The following is a 26419-nucleotide window of genomic DNA, read 5'->3' as shown; positions in this document are numbered from 1 at the left end:
TGCAAATCAAAACTACTCTAAGATTTCATCTCACGCCAGTCAGAACAGCAGCTATTAAGAATACAAACAACAATAAGTGTTGGCAAGGATGTGGGAAAAAAGGCACACTCATACACTGCTGGTGGGTCTGCAAATTGGTGTAGCCAATATGGAAAGCAATATGGAGATTCCCTGGAAAACTGGGAGTCGAACCACCTTTTGATCCAGCTATCCCACTCCTCGGTCTATACCCGAAGGACTTAAAAACAGCATATACTACAAGATGCAGCCACATCAATGTTTATTACAGCACAATTCACAATCGCTAAACTGTGGAGCCAACCTAGATTCCCTTTAGTAATGAATGGATGAAGAAATGTGGCATATGAACACCATGGAATAGTACTCGGAAATAAAAGAGAATAAACCATGGCATTTGTAGGTAAATGGATGGAGTTGGAGAAGATAATGCTAAGTGAAGTTAGCCCATCCCCGAAAAAACAAATGCCAAATGTTTTCTGTGCTATAAGGAGGCTGATTCATAGTGGGGTTGGGAGGGGGAGCAAGGGAGGAATAGACAAACAAGATAGGGCAAAGAGGAAGGAGGGAAAGGGAGGGGGCAAGGGTGTTAAAAAAAAAGATGGTGGAATGAGATGGACATCACTACCCTGAGTACATGTATGAAGAGGAAGAAAAAAGAGTTGATATTCCAAGTGAATGAAACACTGGAAGCAGGGAAGTGGAGGTATGGCTGGGGAAGAGATTAGTCAGATGTGGCATTTTGTGGGTACGAAATAGATGCAGGGCTGGCTGAGCTTGGACTTTAACTTGGAGGCATTCATTGGGGGCCATAAAAGAATTTCAGCAGTGAGACGTGATGCGTTCTTTATACAGGCAACCTGGTTACCAGGTAGCATTATGGATTCTTGTCACTTTTCTCAGGGATGATAATATTGTGGTCATGTAGGACAGTGTGCTCATTCATGCTGCAGTGGCATGGAGTCTGCAGTTTACTTTCAGATGGTTTATGGGGGGAGCAGGGGAGAGAGAGAGAGAGAGGGAGCAGATCCAGCACAATATTAGCAATTGCTGATTCTTGGAGGAGAAGAGAGGGGCAATTCAGCTTTCTGCTTAAGAAAAGGAGAGAAATGGAAGGGGGGACCTCTCTGAGAGGGACGGGCTAGGGGGTAAGCACCCCTAAGGGGCTGGAAGAGGCACCCTGCTGGTGAGACCCGGCCAGGGCTTGGAGGGGTAACCTGTGGACAGTAACTCTGCAGTAGCTTAATAACTCTGCAGCTTCCACCCTGAGGGCCCCAGTGGAATCCAGGGCAGGGAATGGAGCTAGAAGGTAGCAAAGGAAGAGGAAGCAAAGCAGCCCAAGGAGGGTGGGGTCTTCTCTCTTCACAACAGAAGCTCATCCGTGTACTAGTGTTGGATCATAGGTTTTCAGAGGCTGAAATGGAGATGTCAAAACTCATTTTCTTAATGGGAAAACTGAGGCACAGACCGACCTGAAGTCCCAACATCAGCTCTGTGACTGTTTTCCCCTTCCTGTTCTCCCTTGGAACACCCTGGTAACCCCCCACAGGAGGGCGCAGAGGAAGCCGGTTGGGAGTCTCCCTTTCATTTTAGGGAGGATTAAACCCAGGGGCGCTTAATCATTGAGCCACATCCCCAGGCCCTTTTTAAATATTTTATTTAGAGACAGGGTGTCTCTGAGTTGCTTAGGACCTTGCTAAGTTGCTGAAGCTGGCTTTGAACCCGCGATCCTCCTGCCTCAGCCTCCCCAGACACTGGATTACAGGTATGCGCCACCGCACCCAGCTGGGTCTCCCTCCCTTTGTGGACTCCCCATATGAAACATCGCGTTCACTTTGTGTCTCGGGGGCTTCTTTCTGGGTATCGTGCCTTGCGAGGACATTAGCACTCATATAAGACCCAGATGGACCCCTCCCTCAGTCCATTTCATCCTCAGTCCTATGAGGCAGGTACCACATCTGGGACCATTTTGCAGATGGCAACAGTGAGGCCAAGTGACTGCCACATGGTCACATCATTTATAAGTGACAGAATTGACAGACAGCTGGCCTCAAGGCCACCTTGCCATCAACCATGCCACCAGGAGGGGCTGGAGCATCTCCTAGCCTGCTGTGCTTCCCCGCCTCTGGGTGACTGGCCAATTGATTAATTGATTGATGGATGTGTTTATTTGGCCAGGGAGGGGTCAGCTGCAACCTCTGGCCCCAGCCTCATTGGTATTTCTGTGGCAAGTCAGGACCTATTTATTACCCGAGTATTTTGGGGGTCCATGATAAAAAAGAAATGCCAAGCTTAATTTCACTTCCCTGCTACATGGCTCATTCTTTTTTAATAACCCTCTCTTATCAGCCTCCTGGCAGCCTCTGCATTTCCTGTGCATGTTAATTACTTTATTAATTATGTCGATATCTTTGGTTCTGCCCAGCGTATCTTGGTGCTTTTTGTTTCCAGTGTGCACCCATTTTGCCTTGTTGGTTGGCACACGCAGGCCCGCTTCCCGTTTCTAAAAGGGATTCTTTGAGCCTCGGTAAACACATGGCTTTCAATTAGTCTCGCAATCATTATTCCCATTTTCATCTCGGCCACGTCACTAATAGAGTGTTTTTTACATTCTTCCGAACAGAGGCTGCATTGTTACGTTTCTGATGTTGTTTCCAATCCCTTCCCCCCCCACCTCAGGTCACAGCTCAGAGAACCCCATAGCCTAGCTCTGAGCAAGATGATAAACGCCAAGAGGTCTGGGGCAGAGGGGAGGAGGACTGGAACCCAGGGGTGGACAGGGACAGGGGTCTGTGGACCAGATCCTGGGAGGCCTCAAATATGAAGCTGAGAAGTTCAGATTCGAGTCCAAAAGCCAACATGATCCCAAAGTCCTTGACATGGAACACTAATCCTACTAGGTGTCCCCAAATAAAAGGGGATGTGGCTCAGTGATCCAGTGCCCCTGAGTTCAATCCCCAATACCCAAGAAAAAGAGAGAGAGAATGGGGAGTTTATGGTCCAAAGCTTAAGAAATCCTGAAAAGTATATATCTGTCTCTCAGAAATGTATAGTGTACTTTTAACATGTTAAAAGCTCTAGAAATTTCTTTAGTTTAATTTTTTTTAAATTAGTAAATGAAATTTTCACTTTTGGGGGGACACTCAACCACTGAGCCACATCCCCAGCCCTATTTTGTTTTTATTTAGAGACAAGGTCTCACTGAGTTGCTTAGTGCCTCACCATTGCCGAAGCTAGCTTTGAACTTGCCATTCTCCCGCCTCAGCCTCCTAAACTGCTGGGATTACAGGCATGTACCATTGGCCTGGCTAAATTTTTACTTTGAATAGTAAAAAAAAAAAAAATGTCATTAGCATTTCCAAAACTTCTTTGGCCCTGGGACCCTTTGGCCAAGTAGCCACTGCCATGCCAAGGCAGGGAATCTAGGAGGCAGGAGGCTGCTCAGTAGCTGAAGCAAGACGGTAATAAGGCTCCAAGCTCAGAGTCTCGGATGTTTCCCTGTTTCCTTTCCATTTTATTTCAAATGGCATTGTTGTCTTAAAATTGGAAAATTGGCGTTGCTATAATAAATCATTGCACAGGGATTTTACTCAGGCATCAAATCTGAATGAGAAAGCCGTGTACACAGTCTTCATCCTCTGAGGAAGCACTTAGCCCAACAGGGTGCTGGAACACAATAGTTGCCTGTTCCTGCCTGTCCCTGGGGCTCCTTCAGGCTTTCCAACCACACAAAGACCCAGCTTCTGCTGTCAGGTCTACACCCGAGTGGCTCTGGGTCCCTAAGCAAATGGCTTTGCTTCTTCTGTGCCTCAGTTTCTCCATATGGTACAAAGAGTCCCTGTTCTCGGGTTCCACGTGTGCAAATTCAAACAACCATGGATGAAGAATATTCAGAAAAACGATTGCATCTCTACTGAATATATGCAGATGTGTTTCTTTTCATTATTCTCTAAATAATACAGCCTACCGCCTGTTGACGAAGCACTTCTATGGGGTATCATAAGTCATCTGGAGATGAGGTCGTGTGTGGGTGAGGATTGTGTGTTACATGAACACACTGCCTCATTTATACAATGAACCTGAGCATCCACAGGTTGTGCCATCAGCAGGGGTCCTAGAGCCAATCCCCATGGATACCGAGGGACAACGATGGAACCTTCCTGACAGACACTTCTGATGGATTGGATGCGGTGACATGCAGAGAGCTTAGCACGGTGCCTGACAAATAATAGCATTCAATGTAAGCGCCCTTCTGTGCCCCTGAGTCTCAGCAGCTAAAGGCAAAGGCTGAATCCAGATGGTTCTCCAGGACAGCCAGATTCCATAAGGCTACTAGGGTCTGGAGCACAAGGTAAAGAGCACCCAGACCTGGCAACAACCCTTCCGAGCTTCAGTCCAGAAGAGTCAAATGTCACTTCCCCCGGGGGCCATTGGCCAGGCTGCTGTGCTACAATTTCTGATAGTGACACTAATTTTCCAATTTTAAGACAATGATGAGAACTGTGGGTGAGCAGACAGGACGACAGTGAGCCCTGGTCTCTGCCACTCTCTCCATCCCCCTTGGTCAGTCCCCTTAAGCCCTCGGAGCTCAGTTTCCCCCTCTGTAATTCAGGACCAGTATTTCTGTCCTACCACGAGCGGAATTGTTACAGGGGCCCTTGAGGGCACATGTGAAAGGTGCCAAGTTAACCATAAGGGCCCATCTCCCCCCACACACTCCCATCAAAGCCATGCCACGTTTTCTTGGTTCAAGAAAACAATGCAAAAACCAAGGCCCTAAGCAACTCAGTGAGACCCTGTCTCTAAATAGAATACAAAATAGGGCTGGAGATGTGGCTCAGTGGTCGAGTGCCCTGAGTTCAATCCCTGGGACCCCCCCTCCCGAAAATAAAAGAAGACGAAGCCTGACTTTGACCTCTCTGAACCCACCCTCCTGTCCCCTTCCCGCAGCACTGTCTTTCCTCCTGATTGCCCACTCTTCCTCTCATGGGTCTTTTTAATTATTTTGTCCTGAGATCATTAAGCCCACTTGCCAGTAGCCTTTAGTGGCCTATTTTTGGAACTGCACACTCAGTGGCACATCCTGACTAGAAAAAAGAGACACTGAAAGGTCATAAGGGATGACAAGGAGGCCATTAGGGGCACTGCTCCTGGGCAGCAGAGGAAAATAGTCAGGGATTTTCAGGGAACATGGTCACTCAGGTCTCTAAGGAACATCATAGAGGGGTGTGTGTGTGTGTGTGTGTGTGTGTGTGTGTGTGTTTCAAGCCCAAATATGCCCCTAAACACGGACGTTGACAACGTGGACTGCCAGGCTCCGAGGTGTGGTTAGGCTGCTATGTAACCAACACAAGCTTGGGGAACAGCCCCGGACAAACAGGATGCCAGCCCCAGACCCTGCGGAGGTAGTGACAAGGCCAAGGGTAGCAAGGAGGGAACGAATAAGAAACTGCAATGTGGTAGAGTTGTCATCAGCCCCAAGAAGAGAAGCCACAGAGCCACATCCCTGTCTCCAACTCAGTGGAGCTATCCTGGAGCCCAGGGAAGAGGCCCAGAGGCAGAGCTGAGACCAGCTTGGGAAGTTCCTGAGATACCAATTACAGCTTAGAAAGAGAAAGAATGTTCCCATTTAAGTCCTGCCTGACCACACATGAACCGGGCTTTGTTTGTTGGTTTGTTTTTGGTACTAAAGATTTAACCCAAAGGTTCTTAACCACTGAGCCACACCTCCAGCCCTTTTTATTTATTTATTTATTTTATTTGGAGACAGGGTTTGCTAAGTTGCTTAGGGCCTCATTAAGTTGCTGAGGCTGGCTTTGAACTTGAGATCCTCCTGCCTCAGCCTCCTGAGTCACTGGGATTATAGGCATGGGCCATGACACCCAGAATGAACTGGGCTTCTTATTGAGGTGGTGAGTGTCACTTGGCCAGAGTTATGCAAAGGCTGGAGGGGACCTTGGTGGATTCTACCAGTAGAATAGGTCTACCTTGGAAGCAGATATATATATGGCCATCTTTATGTTTATTTCTATGTATTTATTGCCAGAGGACGTGTGTGGAACGAATTGAGAACACCTTTATGGCATAATGACATTGGAGCGTCATATTGTCAATGGTAACTGTCCCCAGGACACAGGAGAAAGCACTGACAGGGTAGGAAAGCCACTGGCCCAAAAAGTGGAGCCCGCTGCAGCACAGGAAGGGGCCTTGCGCTCTTCCCGGCCTGCCACCACCCAGGGATTCCCACACACGCCCGCAGTGGCAGCGGCAGCAATTACAACATCCTATTTTGGAACTGTCTTTGCAACATTGCACTTTTGTGGCTCCCAATGCACTTGCCTCCCTGAATGACAACAGGAAAATGAAATGACTGTATTGTTCTCTCCCGCGTTACCGTGGGCATGTTGTGTCTTGGCTTTGTAGTCTTTTGTCTTAGTGCTCTTGCTTAAATACTCAGAACAGCCCTCAGAGCAGGTGACTCTCGAAGTTCTCAGAGGAAAACCCAGGGCTCAGCATGAGCAGGCTACGGCTCCATCCAGATGCAAGGCCAGTGGCTGTTCATGGCACCAGGCACCACAGTGGGAAGAACCCCGGTGGATAGGTGGGGTCAGATCACAGAGGCATGAATGCGGGATTGGGCGTCTAGACGTCCTTCGTGAGGCTGGGGAGCTGCTGGGAATGGCACTTCAGGACCTGGGAGGCAGCATGGCGGAGGAGCTGGGTGGGGAGTGGCTAGGAGGTGATGGTGGGAAGGACCACAGAAGCCCAGGGGCAGGAGGGAGGTGCAGCGAGAGACATCCGTCAGGCGGGCACCTTAGTGCTCCACAGGTGGCCAGATGGAGGGGGCAGGGATGGATGTGAAGGAAAGAGAAAGGCTGAGGAGACGCCAGGGTAGGTCTCATCTGGTGACACCCAGGAGGAAAAGCAGGTGGAGAGAGAGAGAATGTCGAGTTCAGATGGGGAGATGCTGAGGTGGACGGTGCCCACTGCGGGAGGCAGAGAGTGGAGGATGCTGGGAAGGACCCAGGAGGGGGAGGGGCAAGGCTGGACAAGAGGACCAAAGAGGGACCCTGCATTTTGCCACTCAGAGGTCTCTGGAGATGAGGGGGAGCATTCATGACATGGGGGGTACAGAGAGGGCCAGGGACATAGGAAGCTGGGCTTGAGACTTGTAGAGGGTGAAGAATCGGCTGGGAGCACAGACTCCCCTTGCAGGAAGCTCTCAGCAGAGGCTGAGAAGCAAGAGGCTGCAGAGACCAGCCCTGCCTGGCCATGGTGCTGGGGAGCGGGCAGGGCCGGGAACGCAGGAGAGGAGGGTGATCAGTGGAGCAAACAGGTGTTGTATTTTCTCCTTCCCTCATTTTCCAGTGACTGCTAGGCAGAAGCCACATGACTATTCCTCGGTCGTACTTTCAATTTTATTTATTCCAAGAGCTTAATTTATATCATCTCAGACTCGTGCTACACCGTGTCAGTGAGTGAGGGACCCAAGTCTCTCTCCAGCCCCTCTGTCTCTCTCTGTCCCTCCCATTATTCTACTGCATCTGGCTGCGGTGGGCTCTGCCTGCACCCACATACCCTGCTAGCTGTGGGGCGGCCTTGTCCTTGGGCTGAAGGATGAAAGTGTGGCTGTCTCAGGACAGTCACACCCACAGGACCCCTGAAAATGCATTCTGCTGATTTCTGACTGACACGGTGGGGGTGAGGGGTTCAGCTGAGGGTGGGGGCAACAGAGCCTAGGAATGTCTGCTTGCCACCTTGGAATCACCAAATGTTGGCCCTTGAGGGGGCCTTAGAGGGAAGGACCTACCTTCCAAAGGTCAGCGAGCACACCTTTCCATTCAGTAATGCTGCTTAGACAAATCTGGTAATGCACGGATAGCTATATATCCCTATGTCCACGGGGCCTCCTGGGAAGGTTCGCCTCAAACCCCCACAGCCAAGGCCCTGGGCTGTCCTGAGCCTGCTAGAGACTGCGGCCCTTTCCAGACCTTTCCCAAGAGTCACCAGCAGGGAGCTGTGGAGTCCCCATAGGTGTGGACTCCCTGAAGGAGATCCTCACCTGGCTGCCAGGATGGCAGAATGTTCTCTGCACTCCTGTCCACTGACTGCAGCCACTCTTTGCCTCGCTCATGTCTTCCACCAACTTCAGAGAGAACAGTTGCCATTGGTCACACTCACCTGGAAAATTACCTTAGATGTACACACTCCTCTAAGTCTTCACTCCACTCTGGGGCGAGGGCAGAGACACCAGTGCCTGTGAAGGCCACGCGGGGGACATGTGTCACCCCTCATGCCTTCTGGCTTGGGCTTTGCTTCTGACTCGCTGCGGCACCTTGAGCGAGTCTCCTGTTCTTCTGAGCCTCATTTTCCTTGCCTGTAACATGGGTATGAAATTCCTGACTCCTTCACCATACTCCCCTGAGTTCAAAATCAAAGAGAGCACATACTGTGAACGCACATGAGGCTGCGAAGGCTGGCGGGTTAGGACTGCGGCTGCTCTTGTCAGCCTTTAGCCCTCCCCTCACCTTGGCTGTGAGCCTTCGGCAACCACAGGGCATCTGGTTACGTTCTAAGTCCAACAAGCAACGCCTCTCAAAATGGGACTTGGCAGGGGTTCTGCCTACTCAGCCGGGTCCCTGCCACTCCCCTCCTCTGGCACACTGCTTCCGGACCACGGATGGCTGGACAGCCCAGCTCTGGTGCCTTCCAGCACTTAGCGCTGTGAGCCAATCATCAGCTGGCAGTCTGAAAGGGCGGGGAAACAGCCCAATGAGCATCACCCAATGAGCGCTTAGGTCATAGGACAGAGGCCAGAACACTGGGTCACCCACTTGCTACGAATCCTTTTTGGCCTCAGTTTCTCAGTGTATATAAAAGAGGGCTTGGATTAGTGCATAAGCCCCTTAGTGTTTGGAATTAGGGAGCCAGAGGAGGGAGATTTGGGCTGTCACAGCGACTAGAGGACATCTGTGGCATTTAGTGCCCAGGGTCTGGCAGGCCCTGTGTGCCCCACACAGCACAGAGCGCTCCCGCACAATAAAGAACCACACTCTGCTCCTCCAAAGGAAACACTGCCCAAGGTGTCCCCCGAGAGCACCTGGTTCCTTCTGGATTTGTGATTCTGAAAAAAAAAATTGCCCAAATTTGTAATCAAATGTTCAAAAAGAAATTCTTACCTTGAAATGACAGCTTCTAGCTTTGCTGCCTTAGAGATGTGGGGCTGCTGCTGTTGAGATAAGCAGTCCAGCCCCTGCAGGATCTGGAAGGTTCCTCCCAGCTCCAGCACTCCGTGACTCTCTGCGGTTGGAGATAATAATGATGGTTGACACATCGGGAGCGGGCTTTCCAGCCTCTGCAGGCTGTGAGCACACCAGGTACCTCCCTTGATCGCCTTGCCAGCCCTGGAATGTTGTAGATGAGGAAATCACAGCTCAGAGAGGCTTAGAGATGTGTTCAAAGTCACACAGCCTTCAGGTGATGGACATGGGACTGGAACCCACACTCTTTCCTTACCCTGCTGGGGCTTCCTTGATGGAATCTTTGGTCCCCCAGTAAAGTGGCAAAGTCTACTCTCCTGTTCTCAGGAAAAGAGGCGACTGAGAATACTGACATGCAACCCAGAAAGACTGGACACACACACACGTACACACACACACACACACACACACACACACACACATACAAACTCACACACTCACCAGAGGAGGGGAAAAAACAAAACCACAAAACCTACCAATCTCACAAAGTACTTTAAAGACTGACTTTGGAATTAAAAAGAAAAAAGCAAAAATGGCCCAGGGAGAAAGTTCTGTAAGGGAGCTCCTGGGAGCCGTGCAGCACTTGGGGCTGGGCTGGGACAGGGAGGCCTTCAGGAAGGCCATGTGCCACACCCCATCATGGGGCTCTTGGATTGGGTCCCTCAAACTTTTCATATATGTGGGTGGCTCAGGTTCCTGGGCCTGGCCCGTGCTCGTTTAAGGTGTGTGGGGGAGGGTTTCCACCCAAGTGCCATGGCCAAACCCCCCACAGGACACAAGGGTGTCAGGTCTGGCCCAGCTTCAGAGACCCAGCCCTTACCCTCTGTGTCACAGGTGTGCGAGTGACTCAGGGAACCCTCCTTAAACAAAGAACTTATACTCGGAACTTAAACTTCAAATTTAACATCCTTGAAAGACCTTGCTGCCCAGAGGACCATCCATGGACCATCAGTATCATGTCCCCTGGGAACTGCCTAGACGTGCAGCCTCCCGAGAATTCTCAGGCCACTATCCTGCATCTTCATCCTCCCAAGCTTCCAAGTGGCCTGTGAGCACATCATCCAGGGAGACCCCGGTAGCACCCCGCCACACCAGCTCCTTCTGCTTTCTGAAACATGCTAAAGGCCTTGTCACTTTAGGTCCTTCCCTCTGCTGGGAATGCTCTTCCCTGGGTTTCCACATCTTTCAGCCTTCCAAAAAGCCTGCCCCAACTAGCTGGTCTAAAGCAGGTCCCCCATCAGGACGCCAAGGGATGCTGGAGTTCTCCTTGGGACCATTTGCCATCACTTGTGTTCACAGCTGTTCTGTGGTTTGCTGAACATCTGTGTTCACGAGAATGTGCACTCCAAGGGGGCAAGCATTAGATCGGTCTTATGCACCAGGATCTGAGTTGGTGCATGATGCACCGTGGGCACGTGAGAAATGCAGGGTGAGTCAAGTTTAAATGAATAAATGTAGGACGAATATAGTCCTCCCCCAGTGAGCCACACTCATACCCACTACACTATAAATTAACCTATTGGCTCGCTTTGCAAATGGGAAACTGAGGCCTGGAGAAGGGCTTGCCCAAGGACATGCAGGAAGTCCATGGCCTGATGGGGCTTTGACCACACCTTGCCCCATTCCCTTACCTTCCGTCTGTCCACTGTGCAACTTGACAATACAGCTCGCTTGCCGGGGCCACTGACCTACTTTGTGAAGAGCGGCACTCTGCAGAGGGACTCTCAGGCCAGCTGCTCATCTTTCACTGCACAGATGAGAAAGGCTTTCCCAGGCAGCTTCTGCCTGCCTCCCACTGAGCAGCCCCAGACCAGGAGCCAGGTGTAAGCACTTCTTCCCCCTGGCCATCATAAACAGGTCCAGTCTTTCTGCTGGGCAGAGCGCCCTGCCAGGCACGAAGAGCTGGAGTCGAGACTGCAGCCCAAAAATACAGCCTTTGCAGGGCTTCTGGGAAGGCTGCTGTCAAATGCTTAACAGTTAAGTCACTCTTACCGGGAACATGGCACCTCACAGTTCACAAAGCAGGTTTACATCCACTCTCCTTGGAACTTGACCCACTGCTTAGGAGCGACGGGGTGGGTGGGGAGAGGCAGATGGTGAAAGTGAAGCACTGGTTTGGGAATGAGAGGTCTGATTTCACCTCAGCTCTGAGACATTAACTGGAGATTCTGAACGAGTGACTTAGCTTTCTGTGCCTCCGTTTCTTCATCTGTAAAATGAGCACAACACCTTATAGGAGTCTTAGATGTCTTCAACAAGAGAGTGTGAATAAAATTCTGACCTGGCAACCAATGTGTAGTAGTCACTCGTGACAAGGCAAGCCTTGTTGTCCCGTATGGCTGCTGTCATGGAGTGAAGCCAGCCTTCCCTCTGAGGCCACTTCTCATGAAGTCATCCTGGTCTTACTTGAATGGGAGACCCAGAGGACAGGACTCTCTTCCATTCTGCCTCCCTATGCCCACACAATTCTATGCAATTGGTGGTGCTTAATAATTACGAACTAAATGAATGATGACTTAGGTAATTGCCCAGGTGAGAAACAAGGAAGAATAAAGAAAAGAAACAAGCAAGCCAGCAGTCCTTGTAGGCCAGTCATCCTCCCGCCACCCCAGCAAGAGAAGCGTTCTTAAGACAGTGGAAATGCAGTCATCACAATTGTGCAGAGTGGGCCTGAAATTGAGGCTCAGGCCCTGCCATGAGATCCCAGCATGGCATCTGCAGGTGTTGGTGCCCCGTACTGCTGGCCTGGGTTGGATGGACAGTCTACGCTGAGGCAGGCCAATGGCAGTGTCCCATTATGACCTGGGCTCTCCGGTTCCTCCTTCACCAGCAACCCCCAGCAGCTGCCCTGGAAGCTGTGGAGTGGGTCGGCAGCAATGCTTGAAAATCAGGCCTTTTGTAAGGCCAGTGAGTGCTTTCCCGAGTCGCCAGATGTTGCCAATGGCCTCACCATTTCCAGCCCCACTGAACCACAGTAATGCTGTGTCCCCAGCAGCAGGTAATCCCAGCGCAGGCTGGACCCTTCACACGGTTCTTTGATGCCCTCTAGCGTTCCTTTGGTGCACGACAATGACGCCACGTAAGCACTCAGGAGGTGGCTCCCACCCACCACCCTGGGGTCTCTCTCCCCTTGCGTGTGTGACTGTGCAGACACTGTGGACCTTGGTCCCAAGCAGGATCAGGGTGGATCAGGCAAGAGGTGCAGCTTGCTCAGCTTGCTTTGGGATTCAGGACAAGAATCGCTTGACTCTGCACGGAGTCCCCATCCCCCAGCTTCACAAGGACAGGAAACTCACCGCTCCTAAAACTACCCGGCTCTGCCTCTCAGATCCGCGTCCTGCGGGACAGGGATGGGGCAACGTGGAGCTATGTGAATGACCAGAAGACTCGGGAGGTTTATTTCCGGATCCGTGCCTGAGAACTGGGGTGTTGGCGGGGAAGCAGCCTAGGCCGTCCTGGGGGTCACACCCTGGTCTGATAACCTCAGTGGCCCTTGGCCCTACTGCCTTTGGAAGCCCCTGGCCCCACAGCCTAGGCCATGCCCCAGGTTATTGAGGATGGTGGGGAACTGAAAGGCCAGGAACACCGAATTGGGATTCCAGGATTCAAAGAGGTCACAGAAGCCCAGGATGGGACCGTGGAGGAGGGAAAGCCCCTAAGGAGGTAAAAAGTAACCAGGCTGGAATGTTGGAAGCAGAAGGGGAAAGAAGCCAGTGAGCGGCAGTTTTATGAAAGCTGCTGGTGAGCGATGACTCACCAGTGGAAGACAGATACTTTTCAAGCCACAGAGACTTAAAGCAGGGGCAGGCAGGAGGCTCAGCACCACCTGGAGCATGGAGCTCAATTCTCCAGAGCAGGCTGCAGGGCCAGGTACCTTGTGGAGGGAAGCATAGGTGATGTGGCCCTTCCTGACTCAGATAGAGCTTGGAGTTAACAGGGGGGAGGGGCTCCAAAGGAAAGAGGGACAGCAATGTGTGGCAGTTCAAGAGAAGGTTCTGGTTCAATAAAAGAGCTGTGCAACTATCTCACTGAGAGCCAGAGGGAGAGGCTTCCTGTCACGGAGGTATATAAGTCAGAAAACCATTGTCAGTTTACTGTGAACGGAGTTTTAGTCACATTGAACAATGGTGTATGACAGAACAGTCCTCTCTACACTGAGAACCTAAGAGTCCATCATAAATTACTGCCTTTCACTGCGGAACAACAGACACAATCATCATTAATGGGTTTGCCACTCATGCGTGATCATGTGTGTCTGTGCTACTGTACTCCAATGTCTGCGTGCTTATCAGATACTGGAGAGACCCAGATTCTGATACCATGTCAATGTTGACCTTGGGACCAAGTCCATTCTGTCTCCTTAATTAAACAATGATAGGATGTCAGGAAACCCATTACCCATTGTAAAATGCAGCCCAGCTCTGGGGGTGAGGGTTGCCATGGATGAGAAATTTCTATCCCAGGCCACTCTGACTTTGGTTTCCAGATTTCATTTTCCCCTGTGGTGTCTCTCACTGAAGAGTCTTCAGGGGACCTTGCTGTCACCTCTAACACCAGGCCCAAGTGTGTACTCAATGCCTATGGACCTGAGAGACCAAGCTAAGACCTTCTGTGGCTTGAGACAGCCAAAGGGAAATCAAACCTGAGAGAGCTTGCAGCTGGACTCTCTGGTTACAGCGTGGCCTGAGCTCACACTCCCCCTCCCCCCAATCTTCCTGCTCTCATACAGGAGCACCATCTCTTCCCACTCACAGGATCCCCGGCATTGCTTGCCTCAAAGGCCAGGCCTAGAGAGCAATGCCAAAGAGATAAGGTTTCCAGCCCCCACCTGTCTTAAGGTTTGACTCCTACCATCCCTGGGACCCATATAGGTGCCTCTTCTTCCCAGTGACTGATTCTGAGGTTGCCCACCCCGTACTGCCAGGCCTCAACAGGACAACTCTAGCAGAATACAACCTACTAAGCATAGATATTTGACAAATGACCTCAGTGGGATTCATTCCCAAGGCAAACAGATTTGCAAAGAAACCTTCAACATTGGTTGGTGGTTAAGTATATCTGTGGATCAATACTGAAACTTTGGTAGGATCGAGCAAATGAGAAAATATTTTGATGTTATTGGAAGCCAGGGATCTCACTGTGGGAGAAAAGAGAGGCAAATAAGAAATGGAGAAGGCAGCAAGAACTCTGTGTGGGTCTTGTCTGTGTATATAAGATGTAGATGGTAGAGAGATTAGATTAGACATTAAAAGGCAGGACAAAGAAGTAATGACACCCTGGAAACAGTGAGCACATCAAGGGCCCAGAGTTTGGCTTCTAAACACCATTTTGCACTAAAAAGAGCCAGCCCTCCCACCACCCCGGGAAATGGTTGACTCCAATGCTGGGACGAGGACAGTGCCAAGAGAACTGAAAGATCTTGCTTGGGCCAAGAAGCAAGAAGATGCTCAAGGGCTGGGGATGTGGCTCAAGTGGTAGCACGCTCGCCTGGCATGCGTGCGGCCCGGGTTCGATCCTCAGCACCACGTACAAATAAAGATGTTGTGTCCTCCGAAAACTAAAAAATAAATATTAAAAAAAAAAGAAGGTGCTCAAAAAAAAATTATAGAAATGTGGGAGGAAACATGGGTAGAACATGAAGGGGTTTTCCAATAGTCAAATCTGGAAATATTTGAGCATCCAAATTAACAGTGGTATCAATTGATTATAAGACACGGAATTAAAAAGGAACCCATGAGTCTAGAAATAAGTGGGAAGAAAGGAAAGCTCTTGTTTGCAGTGGAATGTGAAGTATTCACATAAGATGATAAGTTGAAGCTGGGCTCAGTGGTACACACCTGTAATCCCAGAGGCTGGGGAGGCTGAGACAGGAGGATCACAAGTTGAAAGCAAACCTCAGCAAAAGCAAGGCTCTAAGCAACTCAGTGAGACCCTGTCTCTAAGTAAAATACAAAATAAGGCTGGGGATATGGCTCAGTGGCCAAGTACACCTGAGTTCAATCCCAGTACCTTCCCCCCAAAATAAAAAAGATGATAAGTCGGCAAATCACCATTTTTCAGCTTCAAAAGTAATGTGACTTAGGTCGGAACCATCAATGGATACTGATGAGTTAGTTTGTGACAGTAGAATACTCAGTCTCAAAGTTACTCCCACAGATTATGTATTGATTACAAAAGGGAAACGGTACCTTTCAAGTGTGAGACCTGGCAACCATCACCTCACCTAGATCAAGTGATCACATTTAATGTCATCAAAAATGGGGAAAAGTGCCATCAAGTGTCCCTAATGTGAAGTACTCAGGCAAGGATGTCATTTATATAGGATACCTGCCAAGAATGCATAACCTGAATCTAATCATAATAACACATTCAGACAAACCCAAACTAAGGAATAGTCTACAAAATGACTGATATGTATTCTTCAGAAATATCAATGACATGGAAGGACTACAGTAGGCCAAGGAATGATTTGAGATTAAGCAAACCAGAGACCCAACAAATCAATGCCAGACATAGCCCTAGAATGGATGGTCCTTCAAAAAAACCACAAGTACCTTAAAGGATATTATTGAACCACTTAGTGAATTTGGAAATGGACAGTATATTAGATAAAACATTGTGAAGGTATTTATATCTTGAATTTTATAAGTGTGTGTGATGGTATAATAGAATGTCTTCCTTCATAGGGAATTCATGCTGAGATATTTAGGAGTAAAGGGTCAGGATATCTGCCACATTCTCTCAAATAGGTCAGAAAAAATAAATGTACAGTAGATATTTTTTCATTCCCTGGGTACTTTTTCTCCTCTTGCCATCATTTGGCTGGTTTTCTTCCAAAATTTTACAGTTAAATTCCTGAGAGAGAGAATATGCTTGGGTAGGGTCCTCTCCCTCAGAAACCTCATCCACCTCTGACCAGGCTCGGGATTGGCTGCCTGGAATCAGATGCCCACCTCCTGTCCAATCAGTTCTGGTGCAGCATAGGTCACGTGGTACATAGCATGGCTGCCTCTGCTGCTTCCACAGTCGGGGAGGCTCAAGAAGTTCTCCTGAGAAGAACCTGGTAGACCCCATGCTTGGCTGGGCCAATATAGTGTGTCTCTAGCTGCCCAGGTTAGTCCCAGAGACATCTGAAGAGCTCCTGACCTAACTGGGTGCCTAATTCTCTCCATCTTTCAACAAACCTCACAGCTGCCTTTTCTGGGCCACATCTTGTGCTAGGTCCTAGGGACACAGAATTGACCCAGTTCCTACCTTCAGGACCTCTGACTCAAGCTGAACAGGCAAGAGGACAGACAGAACTGGAGGGCAGAGTTGAATTGCCACCAACAAACAGAAAGGCAGTCAATAGCAACTGAGGCCTAGGCCCCACCAGGTGGGCACATAAAGGTGGAGTCCAAAAGTCCTCCTGAGTGGTGGCATTGGCTGTGCTCACAGAAGGGAAAAGGGATAGGGAGGGACCTCAGCTGCTGGAGGTACCCAGTCCATCCCTGCGCTTTGTTTTCTCTCTGCACAGCCGGACCCAGCAGGCCGGGACATCTCCATCCGCCCACTCCTGGAGCACTGCGAGAACACCCACATGACCATCTGGCTCGGCATCGTCTACGCCTACAAAGGGCTTCTCATGGTAGGTGCTGCGCAGGAGACAGCTGAGGGGCACTTCTTTATCAGGTCTCTCTCTCCTAGGGGCCTCCCTCAACATAAAAACAAACAGAGCCCCCTAGACTAAGCACTTATTCTCTGTCGGGCCTGGCATCTGCCACATCTTCTCAGGCCCTCCAACAACCCTAGAAGACAGGTACAGATGATATCCCTATTTCCCTGATGAGGACACTGAGGCTCTGTGTCTTGCCCAGGATCAGTCAGCTGGTAAGGGTGCCTCACAGCGTCACTGTGCAGCTCCCCGGAGCAGCAGTCTGATAGCATCCAGCACATGCTCATGTTCCACAGTTCACTGGATCCTCTCTAAGTCCATGGGAGGCGAATGAAATCATCCCCACTTTACAGATGAGGAAAGGAAGGCTCAGAGGAGTTCAGTGATTTGCCAAAGGCTACCCAATAACCTGCAGTCTCTGAGTCCAGCCTTCATTCCCCTCCCGCCATCTGCTACATCAAAGATCACAGATGAAGCCAACATCGAACAGTTGTGGAGTTTCAGTGTTAGGAAGGACTTGAAAGGTCCCCCCTACCCTGGCTTTCAAGAATGAAGCTGTCTCCAATAGTTAAATAAACTGGGGTTTTTTGGGCCCCTCGAATGTTCTGCTGACTCACAGAACTGTAGATCCTGTGTCCTTCAAGGGGCCACACTAGAAGGGCATGTATTAGGAACCCTAGGGAAAGATTGTTCCAGTTGAGAGACTCTCAGGATTTCCACAGCGCTCTTTTGAGCCCCAGGGGGAATAACAGGACTACTAGGCCACAATCTGGACCCCTCAGGGTGATGACCTTCTACAGGAGGTGCCTAGAGTGGCAACAGGAACTGGAGAACTGGCCAGAGGTCCTGGATGTGGACAGAGTACACACAGGGAACATGGTCACCAAACACTTGGAAGAGCTATCAGAGATAGATGGCCCAGGCAGATCAAAAAAGGCAAAGTTGGGCTGGGGTTGTGGCTCAGCAGTAGAGTGTTTGCCTAGCATGTGAAATCCTAGCATGGGTTCAATCCTCAGCACCTCATAAAAATAAATAAATAAATTGATAAATAAATAAATAAATAGATAGATAAATAAATAAATAAATAAATGTGCTGTGTCCAACTACAACTAAAAAATAGATATAACAAAAAGAAGAATTTTGTTCCAGGGAACAGCTTCCCCAGAGGGAAGGGAGCCCCTGAGAAGAATGAGCTTTATCACAGAAGGCATGCTGAGGGGACTCCCCTCATTGAATAAGAAGAGTGAGACTAGGCTCTCCCCAAGATCCTTCCAGCCTCCATATTCCTTGATTCTGAGGTTCCATGAAATTAGATTGTAGCAAATCATACTGACATTTTTAAACTGGATGTGCCTGCCATGTTTTCATCATTCATTATCTCTCCCGCCCACTTTCAAAAATGATGGGAGATAACTGCATCTATCCCGTGAAGCGAATGCCCCAGCTGGATGGCATTATAGAAGCCATCCAGAGTGTGCTTCCCCTTCCAGAGTGTGTGCAGGGAGCCCTCCTTAGCCCTCCTGGCCTTTAGGGTCTATAGCTAAAATCCTACCCCTACCCCTTCTGTTCCAGAAGCACAGACCCTGGGCTGGACAGAGCAGTCCACCAATCAGTGTTCACGTGCTGCCTGCTTCCACAGAGCCAGTGATGGGAATTCGCCCTTCTCAAAGCAGCTTGTGCCACCCATGGATGTGTATTAGTTTCTTTTAGCTGCCATGACAAACACAACACAGTGGCCTCACAGAACAGAAATGTATTCTCTCACTGGGGGCTGGAAGTCCAAAATCAGGGCAGGCATGTTCCCTTCAAGGGCCTAGGAAAGAATCCTTCCTTGCCTCTTCCAGTGCAGGTGGCTCCAGGCAGCCCTTGGCTTGTGGCTGCATAACTCCCGTCTCCACCCCTAACTTCACATGGCCTTCTCCTCCTCTCTCCCAATCCTTGCCATTGGATTCAGGGACCATCAGAATAACCCAGGATGATCTCAGGATCCTTATGGCATCTGCCAAGACCCTTCTGTCTAATAAGTTCAGTTTCTAGCGATCCAGATGTGTTAGAGCTGCTTCTGATGGGTCACTTTTCTAGAAAATTCTTCCTTCCTCTCCACTGAAATCTACCTCAGTATAACTCATGCCCACGAGTTCTTTCTCTGTTGCTTGAAGGTCTAAGAATGCATTACTCTGTTTTCTCCTGACGCTCTTGAGAGATTTGCAGGCAGCCACCAGGTCCCCAGGCATGCCCATATTTTATGACTGGTTGAGACCTTTCTGCTGGTTTGGTTGGCACCTTGGCAGTGTGGCAGAGAGGTGGCCACGCTAACTACCTGTCAGAGAGCTGAAGTCTCAGGCAGCCATCCAGCCCTGATGCTCACTGCCGTGGGTCCCCAAGCAGGTCACTCTACCTGTAAGCCTCTGCTTCCTGCTCTCTTAGATGGCACAGCCCCTGTGGGGCTGAAGTGCGTCCCATGTGAAGGAACCAGCACAACACAAGCTCCCAAGAGGAAATGTTTTCCTTCCCTCACTCAGCATCTGGTTCCTGGGCTGCTGGTTCCCTATTTTTAAAGGAATTGTTTTGAAAAATAAATCACAGTGGGGCTTAGTGGTGCCCAAGTACTCAAGAGGCTGAGGCAGGAGGATAACAAGTTTGAGGCCAGCTTAGGCAACTTAGCAAGATCCTGTCTCAATAAAATTAAAAAAGGCTTGGTGATGTGGTTCTGGTAGAGCTGCCCTGGTTCCATCCCTACCACCCCACCACCACCACCACCACCACCACACACACACACACACACACACACACACACACACACACACACACGAGGAGGAGCAGCTGGGCGCAGTGGTGCATTCCTGTAATCCCAGCAACTCAGGAAGCTGAGGCAGGAGGATTGCCAAGTTCAAAGCCAGCCTCAGCAACTTAGGGAGACTTTATTAAAAAATAAAGTCTCAGTGGTAGAGCACTTTCCTAGCACATCAGAGGCACCGGGTTCAATCCTGGGTTCAAACCACATAAAAATAAATAAATAAAGTAAAGGTATTCTATCCATATGCAACTAAAAAAATTTTAAATAAAAAGGCTTGGGGATGTGGCTCAGTGGGTAAGTGCCCCTGGGTTCAATCCCTGGTATCAAAATAAATTAAATATTTTTAAAAAGGAGGAGGAGGAGGAGAAACCAGCCTGAAAGACAACACATTTAGAGGAAAAGATAAAGGAATAAAGGACAGGGAGAGGAAAGCCACCATGGTGTGTGCAAGAATATCTATGACTAAGTAGCTTCTGACTTCCTTGGTGCAGGACGTCTCCATCGACAACGTGCTCCCCTGCCGTCTTCTCTCAGCTGAGCAGAAACCCTGTGAGAACTCTGAGTTTTAGGAATGTTTCCATCTCACAGATGTGGAAAGTGAGGCTCTGAGATGGGGACTGACTTGCCCCAAGTCACACAGCCAGCGGATTGCAGAGTCCAGTCCAGGTCTCTGGCTCCGTGTCCTGCTCTCTCCTGCTAAGCGAGTTATTCTGCCTCACAAGCTGGTCCTCGGGGCAGTGATAAGTGGATCTTTCAGCTCTCCATGCCTGGAGCTGCAGGGCTGGTGCCCAAGGAAAGAGGGCCTTGCTGAGAAGGAGGCTGCACCCAAGCAGAAACCCTCTCACACCTCCCCTGAGCCCACCTCCCCTTGGGCCTCCCATGAAGGCTCAAACCTCAATTTTGGTCTCTACCCTGTCCAGTTCTGTAGGGAGATATATTGGTCAGGAAAAGAGCTGAAAGTGAAATCAAAATTAATAGTAGTTAGAGAAAGAGGTAATTTTCCTCTCTGGGAAAGGAGAGTAAGCCACTGGAGGCTGGCCAAGGGCTACTTGCTTCTTGTTACTCACATGTCCTCATCATACAGCTTCCACCCCATGGTCTAAGAGAGCTGCTGAAGCTCCATGCATCACTTTCCACTCCAACTTTTCGGGAGCAAATTCAACACCCTTTCCCTTTAAAAGGCACATCTCAAAACTCATGCACATTTCCCCTTATGGAACATTGTCCAGAACCCAGTTATATGCCACACTGAGCTTCCAGGGAAGTTGGGAAATGTAGTCTCCGTTCTGCATGGCTCTGTACGTTGGGATGTCATCCCAGTCCCCACCTCCAAGGTATATGCCCAGTTTAATAGAAAAAGGACTAGATTGAACTCCTGGAGAGACACCTACTTTTGCCACCATCTTTCTGTGTGGCCTTGGGCAAGTCCCCTCTTCCTCTCTGGGCCTCAGTGTTCTCTAGAGAGTGGGAGGAGTTGGTCGCGATCATTCCTGGAGTCCCTTCCCACTGATGGGTCTGTGAAATGAACCAGTCATGGAAGTGAAGGAGAACCAGGCACCTGTCACTCATCTCGGTCTAGATTTCCTCAGTGGGACGCAACCCGGGCCATGGGTGGAGACAGATGGTCTCATCCAAAAGACATGCCTGGTAGCAAGGGCCCCCCGCATTCCTCTCTGCAACCCCTCCTTCCTAAGCAGCCCCCATTTGGCAGTTTCTTGGGGCAGCGAGTGTGTGCCGTCACTTGGTAATGACCATCTTCCCTTTCTGTTCACCATTTCAGTTGTTCGGTTGTTTCTTAGCTTGGGAGACCCGCAACGTCAGCATCCCTGCACTCAATGACAGCAAGTACATCGGGATGAGTGTCTACAACGTGGGCATCATGTGCATCATTGGGGCCGCTGTGTCCTTCCTGACCCGGGACCAGCCCAACGTGCAGTTCTGCATTGTGGCTCTGGTCATCATCTTCTGCAGCACCATCACCCTCTGCCTGGTGTTTGTGCCAAAGGTACCAGGCCCCTGGCCTATGATTCCATTGCTGGGCTTTCTCCACTTTCTAAGATTTTGCACATGCTCTTTTTATGATGATGACTGTTTTAGTCCATTTTCTGTTGCTATAATGAGATAACTGAGGCTGGTTAACTTCATAAATATAAGAGGTTTTTGGAGTTCAGAGTTCTGGAGATTAGAGGGCATGGCACCAGTGCTGGCTATACGCCAGTGAGGATCTCATAGCAGATGGTGTCACAGCAGCAAGGAGGACACAGGGGAGGAAAAGAACACATCTCAAGACAAAGCCAGAGAGCAATTCAGGGGTTGGGCTTACTCTAAAAACAATTTGCTCTCCTAAGAACTAACTCAGTTCCATGATAACTACATTTAACTCTCCTGAGGACATGCCCCCAATGACCTACAGACCTCCCAAGTAGGCCTCACCTCTTTAAGGTCCCACCATCTCACCACTGCCACATTGAGAACCAAGCTTTCAACACATGAGCCTTGAGGAACACCCCCCAAAACCCCCAAATTGTAGCAGCAACAACTCACATTATAGAAAGCTTCGAAAATGCAGAGAGGAGCTAGATTTTCAGAAATTTCCCAATAGTCCTGTCACCTTAAAATTAACAAAGCTTAACATTTTCTTGGATGCTTTTCATTGTCACTGTTTTTGACGTTGCCTGCTGGTCTTTCTGATTTCCAAAGGCTGGGAGATGATGCTTTGTAAGATTTGATTGTAACTAGAGCACACATTTTACTTCATAATTTGCCTCTTCCGCTGAACTTTTTGTCCATATTGCCCCTCGTTTGAGAGCATCATTGAGAGGAAGGTTCATCACCAACATGTCCACTTGCTCCCTTCCTGGTGAGCGTTGCAGTTGCTTGCAGACTTTTTTAATATTACAGGTGCACAGTTTTTCTACAAAACACTTTTCTTGTTTCCAGTTATTCCCTAAGATGCAATCTTAGGTGCCGGTTTCTGTTCTCACGACTAAAAGGCTCAGGGGTCACTCCAGTTGAACTGGGCTAACTGGGCTGCACAAAATAACCACACAAGAGACACAAATACGTTTTTCTTTGGGGTCACTGTGACGGCTCCTCTGACCTTAAGGGTCCGCAGGAAGAGAAAGAGGAGAGAGAGAGCACGCGCTGACCCCTTTTATTGAGGAGAAGCTATTCAAATGAGGCAAGGGGTCAGGTTCACGGGGCTGAGTCTGTCTTCATGGTGTCCACTGTCAGCAGGTTGACTGACATTAGGTAGGCCACACCCAAGGGCACAGTAAGAGAAGGAGACACACACAAGGCACTTCCATGGAACATTCTATCCTAAACAGGGCAAGGGGTTATATTACAAAGGAACAGGTGAGCATAGCTCCCCCCTTGGGGCTGTAGCAAGACAAGCCCAGGCAGGAAGACACAAGTCACTCAAATCCTAGAAGAGCGGGATGGTCTAGCAGCATGGGTGCCTGACACCACATCACCCAGCGGGGGAGTTAACTCAGTCACATGCGAGGTTGGACTCCCACACTTAGGAGCAGCATCACTGGGTCCAAAGGAAAGACCATTTGGAATACACACTTATATTTCCCATTTATCTGAAGGGCCGGCCCTCAGGACACCGTGAAGAGATACTTTTCACAATCATCGTGTAGCAGGAGGGAGAGCCAGAGGCCTTGACCTCTGAGGACACCCTGCGTGGGGCCTGTGGAGAGAGGGAAGCCACCTTAGTGGTCTCAGGGTGAAGGAGAAGGCAGGAAGCAGTCGGGAAGGAGTTGTTGACTTAGGGAGGGAGGAAGGAAGCAGTCTTCTCTCTTCAAGTCCTCCACTCTCCCTTCAGCTCATCACTCTGAGAACAAACCCAGATGCAGCAACTCAGAACAGGAGATTCCAGTTCACTCAGAACCAGAGAAAAGAAGACTCCAAAACATCCACTTCGGTCACCAGCGTGAACCAAGCAAGCACGTCCCGCCTAGAGGGCCTGCAGTCGGAAAACCACCGCCTGCGGATGAAGATCACCGAGGTACCACAGGCCTCCCCGAGTCCCCTCTCCTCAGGCTCCTGCAGGCCCTCCCAGCCCATGCACCTGCAGCACAGCCCTCTGCTGCCCCCAGGCTGGCACCCATTAGATAGGGGCAGTTGTCAGATCTAACTGACAAGAGCCTACTGCCCACCCAGCCCAGATTCTTAGAGTCCAGCAATGCCAGACTGGATTGGGGCATTCAAGACATCCTCAGAAAGAAAGCAATTCACAAGAGATCTGTGACCCTCCCAGCCGGCCACCCCTAGAACCCCATCACACACAGCAAGAGAAGAGGAAGGGAGCAGAGGCTTTCCTGGAGGGAGGTGTTGCTGCTGCAGTTCTCACCCTTGTCCTGAGGGGGGTCTTATCTGGTTCTGGACTATTCCAGAGAGGTCATAACCAGATTCCTTTGTGCCCAAAGCAAACCCCAGATTCTGGACTTGCTATATCAGTGAGGGAAATCAGCTTCCCTTCTGTAGGGCCAGGGATCCAACTAGGCCCACAGTCTGGTCTGCCGGCTGCCAAAGGAAGCATGTTTACTTCTCTCCCACCCAGGGTCTTGGGGAGAGAGGTCCCTATTGGGCAACTTGGCTCTCCAAGGTCATTGCTGGACCAGGTTCAAGTAAAGCTGGGCAGAAGGCAAGTCCTCATCTCAGTCTCAGCAATGGGAGTGACAGGAAGTCCATTAAAAGGCAAGCCATTGCCTTTTAAGCAAGTGACATCAAAATTGCACACATTGGTTCTGCTCCTGTTAGATTGGAAGTGCACGACTTCTAGTCACAGAGGAGGCTGGGAAATGTCGCCTTTTGCTGGACAGTTGCAGGGAAGAAGTGCCAGGTTAGAAACAGGATGCTCCGTTAAATTTGAATTTCAGATAAATGACCAATCAAATTTTCAGATGAGTATATCTCATACAATGTTAGGGATATACTTAACACGAGAAAAAAAAAAAGACCTTTTGTTATCTGAAATTCAAATTTAACTGTATTTTTACTTGGTTGATCCAGCAGCTCCTTGGGGGACTTACAGTAGCCTGCCATAAAGAGTACCCTGAAATCACTGCAGCCCCACACCAGCCCCCAGTCAGAGCAGGAAAGCTTTCTGTCCCTCATTGCTGATTCTGGGTCAGCATCTGACCTCTCTCTGATTAATATCTCCGGGCCTTGACATTGCACTTCTGCTCACACCCTCCAGTGAAGAGTCTGCGCACTCTGGGAAAACCAAGCCACTGTTAAAAGCCCTAAAATGTAGGGATTTCCCCCTGGAATTGGATCACATCTGGCCTCTTTTCCTCCCAGCCTTAGATCCTGGCCCTGCCATGTGAGTCACACACAAACAAGGGGGAACGGGTATCTCCATCTGCACGTGAAAATATATTAAACAGTGACCATGCTCCTGAATCACAACAGCACCTCAGTTTATAAGGTCCCTTCCCTAATACTGTACCTGATGCCAGCCACCCACTCAATCTACCACTGCCCCCTCCAACACACACCTTCCCGGCTTCTGTGGGCTTAGTTGCCCCAGGACCTGCACCTAATTTTTATGTAACCCAGACATGACAGCAACCAATCCTGATCAGCTTCTCCGGATAAGCCCTGCTGGCCTGAGCCTCCATAACAGTGTGAGGCTCACAGCTGTTCACCCTGTGTATCTGTTCTCCACATTGAGGGTGCTGTTAGATACCAGTAATACTGTTTATAGTAATAGTACTAAGGTAACAGATTATCCTTATTCAGTGCCAGGCACTGGACTGACTGGCTAAACTTTCTACACGTTCCCATTTAATCTCCACAAAGGTTGGTACAAAGGTTGCCCCATACTGCTGATAAAGAAATTGAGACTCTTAAACCAGTACAGAGCCAGTGATGGACAGCGTAGATTTGCCCCAGGACTGTCAACTCCACATCTGAGCTTCCCTCTTTCTGCCCTGCCTCCTGGGCTTACTCAGCTCCTCCATCAAGGTTCAAGCCCAGGTCCATCGGGTCTTAGGTTCTCCTTGAGCAAGAGCAGCAGAATCCTGCACCTCCTCACCAGATGCAGAGGTCCAGCACACTTCTTGGCTAGCTCCCTGGGCTGGGCAGGGGGAGAGGGAAGACAGTGACTGAGTTGGAGTACTGTCTTCCAGCTGGACAAAGATTTGGAGGAGGTCACCATGCAGCTGCAGGACACACCAGAAAAGACCACGTACATTAAACAGAACCACTATCAAGAGCTCAACGACATCCTCAACCTTGGGAACTTCACAGAGAGCACAGGTAAGAGGAGGCAGGACCCGCACTGGACAACTGGGGTTTCAGACGCCAGCCAGCCATCTTCCTCCACAATGGCAAGGGACAGGTCTGAAGTCACACACACTCAGCTGGAGCTGTCTCCTGGCCACAATTCAGTGTCTGCTCTGAGCCTCGCAGGCTGGACGTGGGCTTCTGTTCCCGTCCCTCCAGTGCCAGGTCTGCATGTACGCAAGTGCTCCCAGGGAGCTGGTGTTTTCCCTTTTGTTCCCAGCAAATAGTTACGTTTACTTCTCTGAACAACGTTTCATGGTTTCAAATGTGTCTCATGAGTGTACAAGAAAAGAATAATCAGTAAGGTAGGCTCTGATTTCCAACCTCACCAATCACCTGTGAGTGTGAGCCACAACACACTCTTGTATGTGAATGTAGGAGTGCTTTGTC

General features: G+C 49.7%; 1 protein-coding gene across 1 annotated transcript in view; it reads left to right on the top strand.

Annotated features, from left to right (window-relative positions):
- The window catches only part of Gabbr2 (gamma-aminobutyric acid type B receptor subunit 2), a 348083-nt gene that overhangs the window by 313510 nt on the left and 8154 nt on the right, over positions 1-26419 (top strand). The window contains exons 14-17 of the mRNA XM_026415240.2: positions 16795-16905; positions 21510-21734; positions 23562-23744; positions 25873-26002. Of these exons, the coding sequence (XP_026271025.1) occupies positions 16795-16905; positions 21510-21734; positions 23562-23744; positions 25873-26002 (649 nt within the window). The remainder of the gene's footprint in view (positions 1-16794; positions 16906-21509; positions 21735-23561; positions 23745-25872; positions 26003-26419) is intronic.

The sequence above is a fragment of the Urocitellus parryii genome, chromosome 4, assembly GCF_045843805.1.
Source record: "Urocitellus parryii isolate mUroPar1 chromosome 4, mUroPar1.hap1, whole genome shotgun sequence".
Lineage (NCBI taxonomy): Eukaryota > Metazoa > Chordata > Mammalia > Rodentia > Sciuridae > Urocitellus > Urocitellus parryii.
The sequence above is the reverse complement of the archived record's forward strand: the minus strand, read 5'-3'. Positions and strand labels throughout refer to the sequence as shown.